Source organism: Gigantopelta aegis, chromosome 10 (genome assembly GCF_016097555.1).
Source record: "Gigantopelta aegis isolate Gae_Host chromosome 10, Gae_host_genome, whole genome shotgun sequence".
Lineage (NCBI taxonomy): Eukaryota > Metazoa > Mollusca > Gastropoda > Neomphalida > Peltospiridae > Gigantopelta > Gigantopelta aegis.
In genome coordinates, this window is record NC_054708.1 from 24774225 (window position 1) to 24788466 (window position 14242).

The following is a 14242-nucleotide window of genomic DNA, read 5'->3' on the forward strand; positions in this document are numbered from 1 at the left end:
ATATATATACGAGGTGTGGCAAAAACGAAATGAGACTAATCGTTTAGCTTAGGCACTACCCACTATATGATCAAACTGCTTTTATGTTGTTTTATTACGGTCAAGTGCTTGTTTCGGGTAAATATTAATTGTGTTACGTTCATTTTGATAAGACGTGTGTCATCGCCCTTGTCAGAAAATGAGTGAAAGAAATTTGGAACAGCGCATTAACATTAAATGTTTAGCTAAATCCAACAAAACTGCGACTGAAACATACAGTATGTTAAAAAATGTTTATGGTGATCAGACAATGTCTCGTGCTCGGATATTTCAGTGGCATAAAACATTTTTGGATGGTCGAGAAGATGTGCACGATGACCAAACATCAGGTCGACCAAAAACCACCAAAACTGATGAAAACATTAAAACAGTTCAAAAGCTAGTTCGTAGTGATCGCCGTTTAACAATTAGAATGATGGCTGAAATGCTTAGCATGAACAAGGAATCGATTCGGAAGATTTTAATTGAAGATTTGTCCATGAGAAAGGTGTGTGCAAAGTTGGTGCCAAAACGTCTGACGAATGAACAAAAACAGAAAAGAGTGGACATTTGCACTGATCTTCTTGATCGAACTGAACAAGAGGCAAACCTTCTAGACAGTGTTATCACAAGGGATGAGTCATGGGTGTTCCAGTATGACCGGAAAGTAAAAGACAAAGCCTCCAGTGGACAACGATAACATCTCCTCGACCGAAAAAGGCAAGAATGTCCCGTTCCAAAGTGAAGACGATGTTAATTGTGTTTTTTTGACATTAAAGGTATTGTGCACCATGAATATCTTCCACCAGGGCAAACGGTCAACCAGCACTTTTACAAAGATGTTCTAGGTCGTTTAAGGGAAAAGGTTCGTCGAAAAAGACCAAATCTGTAGTCCAACAAGTGGATTCTTCATCACGACAATGCTCCTTCTCATTCGGCGCTATCGGTGAAACAGTTTTTGGCACAGAAGCAAATCACAACAATGGAACACCCACCCTATTCGCCAGATCTTGCCCCATGTGACTTTTTTCTGTTCCCAAAACTGAAATGTTTCATGAAAGGAACCAATTTTGACAATGTGGAAGCCATAAAGAGACGTACGACAGAACAGTTAAAGGGCATCCCTGAAGAGGATTTCCAAAAATGTTTTGCTGCATGGAAGAAAAAAATGGAAAAGTGCATAACAGCCAATGGGGATTATTTTGAAGGAGATAATCTTTGATTTCTTCAGTTTTTAAATAATAAATGATTTATTGACATAGTCTCGTTTCTTTTTTGCCATATATATATATATATATATATATATATATATATATATATATATATATATATATATATATATATAAGTCAAAGTTCGGTATCTCGACGTTGAAGGGACCGAACCACCAAGCTCGAGATATCCGTGGCTCGAGATAAACATAATAGTCGATGATACAAATTATGCCAAACATGTGGTTGCAAAGTTATTTTGTCAAATAAAAACAACATTGGCACAACTATCGTTACTAAGGACAATATTATTAGTTTGTAACAGGTTCGAACCCTGCAGTGGGGGGAGGGGGGCTGAGGAGTTCGCCTTCACACTGGAATCTCCCTTTGATAAACGCCTGGACCCGCTCCAGTTTAATGCAATGTATACAGTGCTCTTTATTACTTGGGAGGAATTTAGGGAGAACAAAAATGGCAAATAAAAGCGATAGTCAAAGCAGGTAATGTTTGTTATACTTCGAGGAAAAAAACAACAAAGTGTACCTAGGGACACCAAAATGTGCTCGACATAGGCCTGGTACTCAGGTTAGCGTGCTCGAGAAAACAGTGCTCGATTTGGTAACATTACATAGGGAAAATGCCGGGACTGGCAATGGACCTCGAGATATGTTGGGTACTCGAGGTTACCGAGGTCGAGATACCGACGTTTGACTATATATATATATATATATATATATATATATATATATATATATATATATATATATATGCGCGGGCAATGTTCACCGTAATGTATCGCTTGCGTTTCTTTTGCAATTCACTATAACTAAACATGTTTTAATCAACGCCTATACCCATAACAATTATCGTTCGAGTAATTTCAATAGGTGTTATTAACCATGTGGATTAGGAATACGGTAATGCTTAAAAGCGACGTGTGTTATGCACTAGACATATATAATTCATCACTACATATTGAACTGCGCACATTGACGAATTATGGAATAAATTTTCAAATCTGGATCCTTCGAATAATGCACTGTTAGATTATTTATTACAGTACCCAACGATTGATAAAACATTTTAATGGCATATGTGTTGTTCTATCTGTCAGAGAGTGTATATACAAATTCAAGATGTGTATCAAAATTCGATGAAGAAAATTGAAATCTTGTTTTTTTACTTGTACATTACGAGACAGAAATATAATTATATATATTATATACAAGTTTTCTCCAATTAATAATAATTCGGAAAATGTCCAGTTGTAACTTAAATTGGCATAGCCAGAATTTTCTACCTTTGATTTTATGTCACATGTATTGGTATAAAATATCTTCCATTAATGAATAGTCTTAGTAAAAAGGTGAAGTGCAGTATGTGTTTATTGTTGTAGGAGAGATTCGTTTTTACTTCCCTAGCGCACCTATACTTTGACACACTCATGCCAACAAATTGATGCCCAAGGCCCTCGATTTGTGCGGCACTTAGGGACATATGGTGTCAATCCCCAGTCATAGGCAGACAGACAAATTGCTTTTTAAAGTTAATTAAAAGATACAACATCACTAAATAAAAGAAAATGTAAAATAACACTGAGCCTCTCTGTGGTGTTATGGGACCATGTATAAAATAATCCGCGCAGATAAAATGTATCACTGTTATACTGAAAAACCTCCAATCATTGAATTCATTTAACTGGAAATAAAATACATTAATAATTCCTCTTCATTATAAACAATCTAAAGATATTAATAGCTGAAAGATTGGTTTTATATTCGGTAAATTACTATACAAGTTTACTCAAAAAAACATAATTATATTTCTCACATAACCGTTGGTGAGAACAGCATTCATATTTTTGATAACACATACTTGTTTACACGTGTACGTGTGTTAACAATTTCGAGACATACAACTGGCTGCTCGTAGGTGATGACCAAGTCATCAATGCCATACACCCAGTGAAAAAACAGCACGATGGAAATCGATTTTACTGTGACGTATTGTTAACCTGACAATCATTTATCTGTGAGTCGAAAAATGTGTTAACATTTGCTTAAAACTTGATTTTGAGGATATGTAAGAAATAGAATAATGCATTCGTGTCCGTTATATACCATTTATCTTACAATTCGCTTTCGTTCGTTAGATACATTTTAAAACAACTTGTGAGATAAATGGTTTCTATCTGTCACTTAAGCTATAACTATAGCCAAGCTTTAATTTAATGGTTGTCTATTATCTGTTTTAGTATTATGTGTGGACATTGTGTATCTGTGTATATTAAATTAGAAATAGTATTAATTAATTTTTTCTTGTTTCTTGTTTTATTTAACGCACTCAAAACATTTTATTTACGGTTATGTGGCGTCAGACATATGGTAAAAGACCACACAGATATCGAGACCCGCTGTCGCCACTTCGTAGGCTACACTTTTCGATTACCATCAAGAGATCGTTTACATGCATCATCCCACAGACAGGGTAGTACATACCACGGCATTTGATATACCAGTCGTGGTGCACTGGCTGGAACGAGAAATAGCCCAATCCGCCCACCGACGGAGATCGATCTCAGACCGACCGCGCATCGAGCAAGCGCTTTACCACTGGTCTACGTCCCGCCCCAGATATATATATATATATATATATATATATATATATATATATATATATATATATATATATATATATATAATATATAACAATGTATCATATACTATAAAACCGTTCAGTTAGCATACAGAAACAAAGTGACTATTTTACAAATTAAGTTGCAGAGTTTGACATTCCATCTGTATAAACCATTGCTGGATAAAATATACGACTCCTTTCCTCTGCATCTGTAGCACCCAACGATGCCAACTTATATGTGTGTCTTTTTATGACACAGTTTTTACATGACACCATATATTCATCAGATGTAAAATGCAGTTAAGCAATAGATACGTATTCGTCCCTGATGACTAGACCTGTCATTATCTACCCAGTTTTGAATTGTCCATTGATATTAACTGCAACATGTTTTAAGCGAGGTAGTAAATAATGAATTCTATGTATAATTCAAATCTCATAAAAACACATTACGTATGCGCACTCAAAATACTCCGGGGAATATGTTATCTATGGCGCAGGATTGACGCCCCTCAAAGGCGTTCACGGATGAATTAACGAATATGCAACGACTACCCAGCACAAAAATAAAATGCATTAGCTACTGTGTGTCAAACGATGGTAAATACACGAATGGATGATCAGCATCAATATGTAATTAAAAATTTAAACTTAAATCTGTACATGGCATAAATATCACAGGTAAGTATATTGAAAATTCGAAAAAAAAAAAAAAAAAAAAACATATCATAAAATAATTTCACATTAATTTTAGGGTGGAATCGAAACGATTCTATGACATTTTCTCTTCCAAACTTCTTTCTTCGTCGGTTAACGATAATTACATTGCACTAACACTAGGCTACGTCCCGCCCCAATCTGTATCCAGTGCCAGCATGACACAAGACCAGTCCCCTCTTCCTTCGAGGGATTTAGGAACACTAGCACTCTCGAAGGACTGGCTTGATGGAAAGGAATTGTTCGCAGCCATTTTGTATTTGTAATGTTGGGGTTTTGGTGGGGTTTTTTCTTATGTGTTTGTTTGTTTGTTTATTTATTTGCTGTTGTTTGAGATTTCATTTATTTGTGTGTGCACACCTAGTTTTGGTGTTGTTGTTTTTTCTAAGGGTTTTCCCACAACCATTCGCTCAAAGAAATAAAGAAAATGAAAAGGAAGGGGTACAAGCATTTCTTCAGTGCGGGGGGGGGGGGGGGGGGGGGGGGGGGAAGGGGGGATTGTTAGCTCAGTCATTTGAGTGCTTGCCCGAAGTGCTTATGTCGCACAATCGAACCACATCGGTGAATCCATTAAACAGATTGGGCTTTTGTTCTCGTTCCAACCAATGCACCACAACTGGACAAATGCCGTGGTATGTGCTTTCCTGTCTCTGGGAAAGTGCATATAAAAGATCCCTTGCTGCATTAAGAAAAATGTAGCGGGTTTTCTCTGTTGACTACGAATCATAATTACTACATGTTTCACACCTAATAGTTGATGATTAATTAATCAATGTGCTCTAGTGGAGTCGTTAAACAAAACAAACATATTTGTTTAATGCGCTTTAAATATTTGCTCTGAATGTGTTCCTTAAAACTCTTGACACTGACCTCGTATTTAACGACCAAAATGACACCAAATAGTTTTGTGCACGTGTTGTTTTGTGGATCAATACAGAAATGGGAACTACACCTTATTTTACCCCTCTCCACTGGATGTTTCATAATCGATATGTCCGGTGTTGTCTATTATCCATGCAGCGTGAAAACAGCCGACCAATAAATAGCATTACTTGCACGGGGAAAATAATGTTGCATATAAATCCCTCCCCCGTTTATGAAGTTCATTATACAGAGAAACGTTCGCTATGAAAGCAATATACAAAATTAACATGCAATTAATTACAACTGAAATATATTTCAATTTTTTTTTTTTTTTTTAAATATGTTCAACTAAAATATGTTCACCTAAAATATGCTCAACTAAAATAATTATTATCGTAGCCGAATACAATAGTTTCATAGAGATTAACGATTCTCTTGGAATAATGATTATTTGAGTGCAAAAGTTTGACATCCAGTAGCCGATGAGTAATAAATCGATGAGCTCGCTCTAGTGATGTCATTAAACAAAACAAACACGCTTTTGCATTATATTTAACTGGGGTTGTAGTAATATTCAACAATTGATGAAAGTTCATTTGTTTCTGTCCTAAACAGATAATAGTGTGGGAGCCAAGTGAGATTTAATTGTTCCGAGAGTTCCAAAAAGTTTGAGGTGGTTGAGGTGTAGAGGGACCCTAACTGTCCACAGAAACCCAATTCTTAAGGAAATCTAGTACGGGAGTAAATAGGGGGCGCTACTGAAATTACCCCCAAAATGGGATTTAATTGTTCTGAAAGTTCCATCCTTGGAACCAAATGTAAACTGTAGAGTATGCTCACCCGATTCAGAATTACCAATTTAAGAAAAACCTTATTGCGGGAAAGTGCACTTAAGAAGAGGTCAAATGCTAATTAGAGCTAATTAGGAATTTAATTGTTGTGAAAGTTCCATCCAAAATTCCTTTGCTATTTGATAGAGGACATCTCACTGAGTCCAAATCCACTACTTAAGAAAAATGTTTTAGCGGGAAAGACTACTTAAGAAAGACTCTAATTAGTGCTAATTAGGGATTTAATTGTTCAGAAAGTTCCATGGTTGGAACCAAATGTAAAATATAGAGTATGCTCACCCGATTCAGAATTATCAGTTTATGAGAGAAAAAAAAATTGTGGAAAGGTGCACTGAAGAAGAGGTCAAATGCTAATTAGGGATTTAATTGTTATGAACGTTTCATCCAAACTTCCTTTGCTATTTGGTAGAGGACATCTCACTGAGTCCAAAACGACTACTTAAGAACAAAATATTGGATCTACATCCCCCACCACCCCTAGCGTCACGTAATACTTGAGACAACGGTGAACTTGTGATTGCAAACGGACTGAGCCTTTAAAATCTTTCTGAAGAACATGTTCACATATTTGGTTTCAGATAGGATAATAAAGATTAAGTGGGAGTTATCGGTTTTTACCAGAAACCCCTAACTTTAACAATTCCATGTGCATTTCCAGTCTAATGGGGCAATGTAACAGAATTGGTCCAAACCAAAACATACATGTTTTATTCAAATAAATTGTCTACATGACGATTTTGCTCTGGGCCAGTAATGATGTATTCCTTTTCTTCGTGGAAGGATGAGGATATGCATCAAAGACTATATCTACTCGCTTGCTAGATAGATATGTTGCTTGCCTCAAGATGCTGGCTGCTAACCCACCATAGTTGGCTGGCATGTGGGGTGGACGTGTGTGTAAGAGGAACTGACCGTCGACGATGCAGGCATCCAGAATGTTTGGTGGTGTTGATGCTGGGCCCTTCTTCTCTAACATCTTGAAATGGGTACTCTTCTCTGTTTTTGCCATCATACCATCTGGGCTATACGTAGAAAATGGCATTGGTGTCAAGGGATAGTTGACTACATACTTCAGGTCAAGATTCCTTTTCGTAGCTACAATCACCAGTCGTCCCATCAGGTCACGTGTTGCTACAAGTTCGGCAACTATTGTATCTGGATTGTGTTTGTTCGCCTTGCATTCTTGTTTAAATCTCTCCAATTTTTCTCCTTTTATTGGTTTTCGAAGTTGATTGGATTGTCAAAGCAGGCTGTGACAAAACCATCATTTCTTTCCCTTCCCTTCTCTCTAATGCTCAGTAAACAGGCTTATATGGGTGGGGAGGCTGTTTTGCCACTGCTGATGTTGAAGTTTCTCAGATGTTGTACTACGGAAAGGATCACAACATCATTGGTGTCTCTCTTTATTCTGTATGGGCGCAACTCTGCTGTTGAGTCATCACCACCAGTTATTCCAGCCATTTCTTGAGCCATTGATACGACTGCAGCTCTAGTTGACTTTGTGACCACCCAACGCAAGCGGGAGCTGCAGTTGTTCGTCGCAGCCGAAATACTGGTGCACCTGTATGCAGCATCAGCATTCACAGTGTGCTCAAGTACGAGGTCCACCGGGGCTCTACTAAATGATTTACTTGTTCCATGAACAGTGAAAGCTCCTTCTTCTAAGATGCCACGCAAACCAGGGTGTTTTTGTCTATGTTCAGCAGGTCCAGTTGGAACTTCGATAGCCATCTGGAATAATTGATGTGGTTGGTTGCAAAGAACAGATTGATGACTGGAGTGAGAGCATGTGCAAAAAGGTCAACATCATTTGTTCGAATGGCTCGCTCTAGGTTGTGATAATCATGTATGTAATCTACATACATCATCCAGAATTGGGCTGTTGCCACATGTGCTCCTGCGCGCGTTTCTTCTATGTAGGCCCTGTACTTTTGAATGAAACTGATAAACACATCAGACGACTTGACTTCGATCCACGTATTTTCATCTGTCTTCACCTGAAGTCTGTTCAGGACTGAAACAAGTTCATTGATCGAAAGGTCAATTTTGTCCTGACATGCCTCCATGAAAGACTGGACATGAAGTATTTTAAAGGCCAGGTCAAGTATAGGGTTTAGGCGCTTGCATCTACTGAAGTGTTTCCCACTTAGAAAACCATTAAAGGATCCTAGGGCCAGGACATCTGAATCCGTTAGCATTTTCGGTCCACTAGATTCTTCAATTATCTTTCCAATTGCCTTTAAAAAGGTCATCTCAATGCGGAATGATCCAGACATAATGAAACTACAGTCAAACCTGTCCTAGCGGCCACTTTTTCCCTCCCAAACGATTTATAACGTAAATGCACCTGTAGTAAGAGGTCACCTGTCTAACGCGGCCAGCGGCCACCAAAATCGGATCCCAAATCGCTAAAATACCTGTATTAAGCGGTCACAGTAAATGTTTACTATTATATACAAGGGATATTTAACAACAGCGATAAGGTACAGCAAATAACCGATCTTCACACCTTCAGGAATACTAGTACCCATTCAGTTCCGACATCTGTACTGTGTATCAATTAAGAAAATATGACTGTGGAAAGCATCTAATTGCCTCTGTGCAGGCTACGCTTGACATTTGTAGATTCACTTACTATCAAAATACTATGACAATACACCGCATGAAGTAGAAATTAAATAATTAAATGGAAAGAGAAAACAAACTTGTTGAGAACGGTTAATTTAATACATTCCAGTTGCAGTTTTTCCTGAAGGAGGCGACATGACTAAACTTTATTTATAGTAAACTGTGAAGCACACATCCATTAATTAGCAGTATAGACGCTAATACAAGAAACAACAACATACAAGCGAGCGCTTGACGTGAATTTTGATATTATTACTTATCACTATAATTACCTACTATAACTTCTCTTTTTTAACATTCTTTCTTTCTAAACTTATATATTTATTTTATGTCCCCATTATATCAACCAGCCTATTTAAATATATTTCTATTAACTAGTAATTTATAATACTACTATCTACATGTACATATGCATTAATATTAAATATATCACCATCTACATTATTTGTATAAGTATTACTATTATTATAATCAGCATACTACCACAAAGTGTATGTACTCCCAGTATTTAGCGTGTATAATCTAATTCATATTCTGTGAGACGATGAATCAGGGCACCCCAACCCTGGCATCGTCAAAATGAGCTGGGGACAATAAAAAAAAGAAAGAAAAAAAAGAAGAAAAGAAACAACAACATATGTTTTAAAGACTATAAGTCGCAACCTGTAATCAGCGGCCACCTGTCTTTAGCGGCCACTTGTATCTACTCACGTGTGTGACCGCTTAAGACAGGTTTGACTGTATCATCATATCGTGGGACATCTGTGACTTGCATCTGCATGGCCGGCTTAGCTGCGTTTAGGTCATATGTTACAACACCATAATGTTGACCAACTTCTTTGGCGCATTTGTGAGTCTACTGCATGACACCAAGACTGGTAATGGGCAGGTTCAAATTCTTCATATAGAGTACAACTTGTTCAAGTAAAGAATTAGTATGCAACAGGGCATTGAACACAACCCACATTGGAACATTTTTTAGTTGCATAGCATGGCACATCATCCCTGCATGGTCAATGGTTTCTCCTCGTTTTTCATCATTTGGTATTTTGCACACATCCCGCATCTCATACTCAAAACTACCCATCTGTGACGTTTTCCAGTATGGCTCAAGCGTCAATGATTCGACTTGCAACATCCTTTGCCTTTCTGAATTGGCCTTGGTGCTTCTGGTGTTGGGATATCTGTGATACTATTTCTCTTCACTGGGGCCTTGTTTTGGTATAAAATACTTATGGTATCATGGAGGGTGTTGCCTCCTGACAGAGTTTCGGAGAGTTCATCAAAGTTATCAAAAGCTAAACCGATTACCAAATCGTTAACTGTACCCGCTGGACATGCCTCATTTCCGTCCAGGATTGATTGGCCAAGTGCTGTGTTTAGCTCTTCAGTTGCATGATAGTTAATGATACGCCCAAACCCCTTAAACATTTTTGCTCCCAGTCATAGACGTGATCGCCATTCCAAGGATTATTTGCTTAGCTGGTTTTATATGGCCATTACGAACAACAAAACGAGCATCCTGACTTGAAGAAGACGCACGACGTTCAACATTGGAATTGTGTGTAGTAAGATTCGGACCACCATACAATGCTCGGAAAAACATAAGCACAGACTCTGGTGGGGAAGCTTCCCCTGCTTTTTTTTATGTCACCTAGGGTAAGCGGGTCTTTAAGAAGGGTCTTTTGAACAGCTTTGATTGCTCTGAAGAGGTATAATCAAATGCCACATGGATGGCACTTTCAAATAACCCCTCTGTGTATACAACTGTACCCTTCTTTTTAGAAAGGCTGCTGGACTTAAGACGGTCACCAAATCTTTTTTCAAGATTATTAAGAAGGCTCCTAGCAGAAATTAGTGGTACTTCTTCAGCATCATCACACATTTATATGTACCTGGTGTATATGGATGGGAGGAGTTCTGGTCTCTTATTGATGATAACCGACCTCTCTACGTATGAACAGATACAGTATAGTGCAATTCGTTCACATTTAGGCCTAATATTATCACCGTTACCATTCTTCATACCAGTTGTTTTTTCACCTAACATAACATACAATCGTTTACAGCTATGATGGTACATGACTTCTTTCGCTACAAAGTCCACATCAGCTACGAGTGACAGGACATTATCTTTTGTTTGCAATAGCAGCAGGCTTGATAGCATCTTCTGCTTGTTTTGTCTGACAGGAACCCATGGACTCCTCTACTGTTCCCTTCCTTAAACGGACTTTATTTTCGTGCATCGACGATGGTTAGAGAAGCCATGGTTAAACCTGAAAAGAAAGATAAAATATTCTTAAACATGGATATTTGCACATGTAGCAACAACGCCACTGACAATCTGGGCATATTACCCAGTTAGAAAATGTTAGATGGATGTGACTGTAGCCGAGACACGCCATGTGACCTATATACAATTGCATGTTTTTAACGAATTTACTAAGAAAACGTTATGCCGTGGTGCGGAATCATTTATTTCTTTATTTATTTGTTGTTACTTTTTACCATTATATTGTTATTACCTACCAGCTGGGCTGTCTGATAAGATAAAATGTTAATAATAAATATTAAACAATCGATTACTTCTATTTCTTGTCTTTTCCTTTTCTGTCCTTTCAGTTTATTCAATCTTTTTGCACAAACGTTTACTTTAATTGATTGATTGATTGTCTGAATGATTGAACATTACGGGATAATTATATATATATACATATATATATATATATATATATATATATATATATATATATATATATATATATATATATATATATATATATATATATATATATCCAGCAATCACTGAATACATTGGCAACATATGATGACTAAATAAATCTCTATATTTTTGGTCACGTGACATAAGCCCGGATCAGTGTTTCAGACTAGATTTTCAATAAACATACTCTTTAAATCATTTGTTTAAGTACAGTAAATACAAACATCTTTTAGTTTTGCGATAATTATACAAAATTTATACATTTATTATGAATTAGAGTTTAGAAATGCTTTTTGAATGTGACAGAATGTAGCTAGCGTCTTACCAAAATGACGTCATGTACCTTGTATGACGTCATACGTCAGAAAGCCTTGCCAGGTTGTCGATACTCTATTTGCTTACACAAAAATGGAATAAATAATGATTGTCCGATAATTGCAGTAGGATTGCAGGATAAAAGAAATGACTGGTTACCGTTTTAAGATAAGTGTTATATCCTGCAGAGCCTCGCTGCATTCGTCATTCACATGATAAAGCCGATATCTTAAGACAGTAACCAGTTATTCCATATATATATATGTGACATATATATATATGCAATAAAATATGTTTTCAAACAAAACACTAATGTGTATTATGTAGGCTTCAGCATACCATACGACATGCTTCATATGCAGTTCTGAATCGGGTGAGCATACTCTACAGTTTACATTTGGTTCCAACGATAGAAATTTCAGTAAAATTAAATTAGGCTGTCCCGTTAAAAATGTTTCTTGAGTAGTAGATTTGAGCTCAGTGAGATGTCCTCTCCCAAATAGCAAAGGAATTTTGGATGGAACTTTCACAACAATTACATCCCTAATTAGCACTAATTAGCACTTTCCCGCAATATTTTGTCCTTAAATTGTTAATTCTGAATCGGGTGCGCATACTCTACAGTTTACATTTGGTTCCAAGGACGGAACTTTCAGAACAATTAAATCCCTAATTAGCACTAATTAGTCTTTCTTAACTAGTCTTTCCCGCAAATTTTTTTTCTTAAGTAGTGGATTTGGGCTCAGTGAGATGTCCTCTATTAAATAGCAAAGGAATTTTGTATGGAACTTTCACAACAATTAAATCCCATTTTGCGAGTAATTTCAGTAGCGCCCCCTATTTACCCCCGCACTAGATTTATTTAAGAATTGGGTTTCTGTGGACAGTTGGGGTCCCTCTACACCTCAACCACCTCAAACCTTTTGGAACTCTCGGAACAATTAAATCTCACTTGGCTCCCACACTATAACCCATGCAGCTGAGATTCGTTCCCAGAAAAGTGTGGGTAATTTTAAAATGGTGTACTTAAACTAATTAGAACATACTTACTTATACGTTCCGGCACTCATCCAATGACATATATGACAGTACATTAGATGGTTATGAGGTGTTTTGGCGTTGGATAGACGTGCCTGAACCTCTTTTGCATATAGGCACGTTAGTAAAGTACCTGTAACCGGAAACCGTAAAATCAATTGTGTTTATTTGAACTTATTTTCGTGCTTCTATCCAATTAAGGTTCAAGCACGCTGTCCTGAGCACACACAACTCAGCTATATGGGTTGTCTGTCCAGGACAGAGGGTTAGTTGTTTATTGTTAGTGGTTAGTGAGAGAGAGAGAGAAGAGGGTGCAGTGGTTCTACACCTACCCACCGAGTCGTTAAAACCCTGTACCTACATGTCCGATGGCTTAACGATTGAAAATACACCAAAGCCGAGGACCAGTGAAGCACGTCAACCTTCGATGAAATGCAAACCACCATTGGTTTCGTTTTGTTTGTTTGTTTTATACTGGGGTTTTTGGTTTGTTTGTGTGTGGGATTTATTTTTGTAGGTTTTGTTTTGTGTTTTCACTGACTGTTTGTGTGTGTGTGCGTGCGTGCGTGTGTGTGTGTGTGTGTGTGTGTGTTTTATGAAAAGTAAAGGCTAAAAGGTGATTAACTTTGGATAAATTGCACGTATAGTGCCAATTCATGTTAAATGCAAAAGGAAATGCTGGTTGAAGTAGATTCAATTGGAAAATAACAAAACAAAATTTACCATTGTTTGGTATGTACATGTTTGTATGCCTTTTACAATATATATATATATATATATATATATATATATATATATATATATATATATATATATATATATATGTATATATCTGAGCTATATCCCCTTATCGATCGGTTTGGGATCGATCCCCGTCGGTGGGCCCATTGGGTTATTTCGTATGGTCAAATAATGATCACACTCTTCAGGCAATATTAACGAAAAGTTAAATTTGTATATATATATATATATATATATACTCTTCAAAAAAAGAAACGCAAAAGGGAACAAATGGGTTATAACTCCGATTTTATGTTTCCTACCGGTTCATGCTTTGTGAATATAAGGTCATTGCATGTCCCAAACACATTCCCACGGTTACATTCGATAAAACGCAGCTACTGTACAATAAAGTTCCAAAATGTGAATATTCGCAAAAACGCAGCCACGTGCAAACCATGTCACCACTGCACGTGCGTTGTCTGCACGTGCAACATGAACACCAACAGTATAAAAGTGCAGG

At 37.1% G+C, this 14242-nt stretch overlaps 1 protein-coding gene across 1 annotated transcript; it reads left to right on the plus strand.

Annotated features, from left to right (window-relative positions):
• The first annotated feature begins 289 nt into the window (after positions 1–289).
• LOC121383551 (protein GVQW3-like) lies at positions 290–718 on the plus strand. The gene has a single exon (XM_041513637.1). It carries the CDS (start codon positions 290–292, stop codon positions 716–718), a length of 429 nt encoding a protein of 142 aa, XP_041369571.1.
• The last annotated feature ends 13524 nt before the right edge of the window (positions 719–14242 follow it).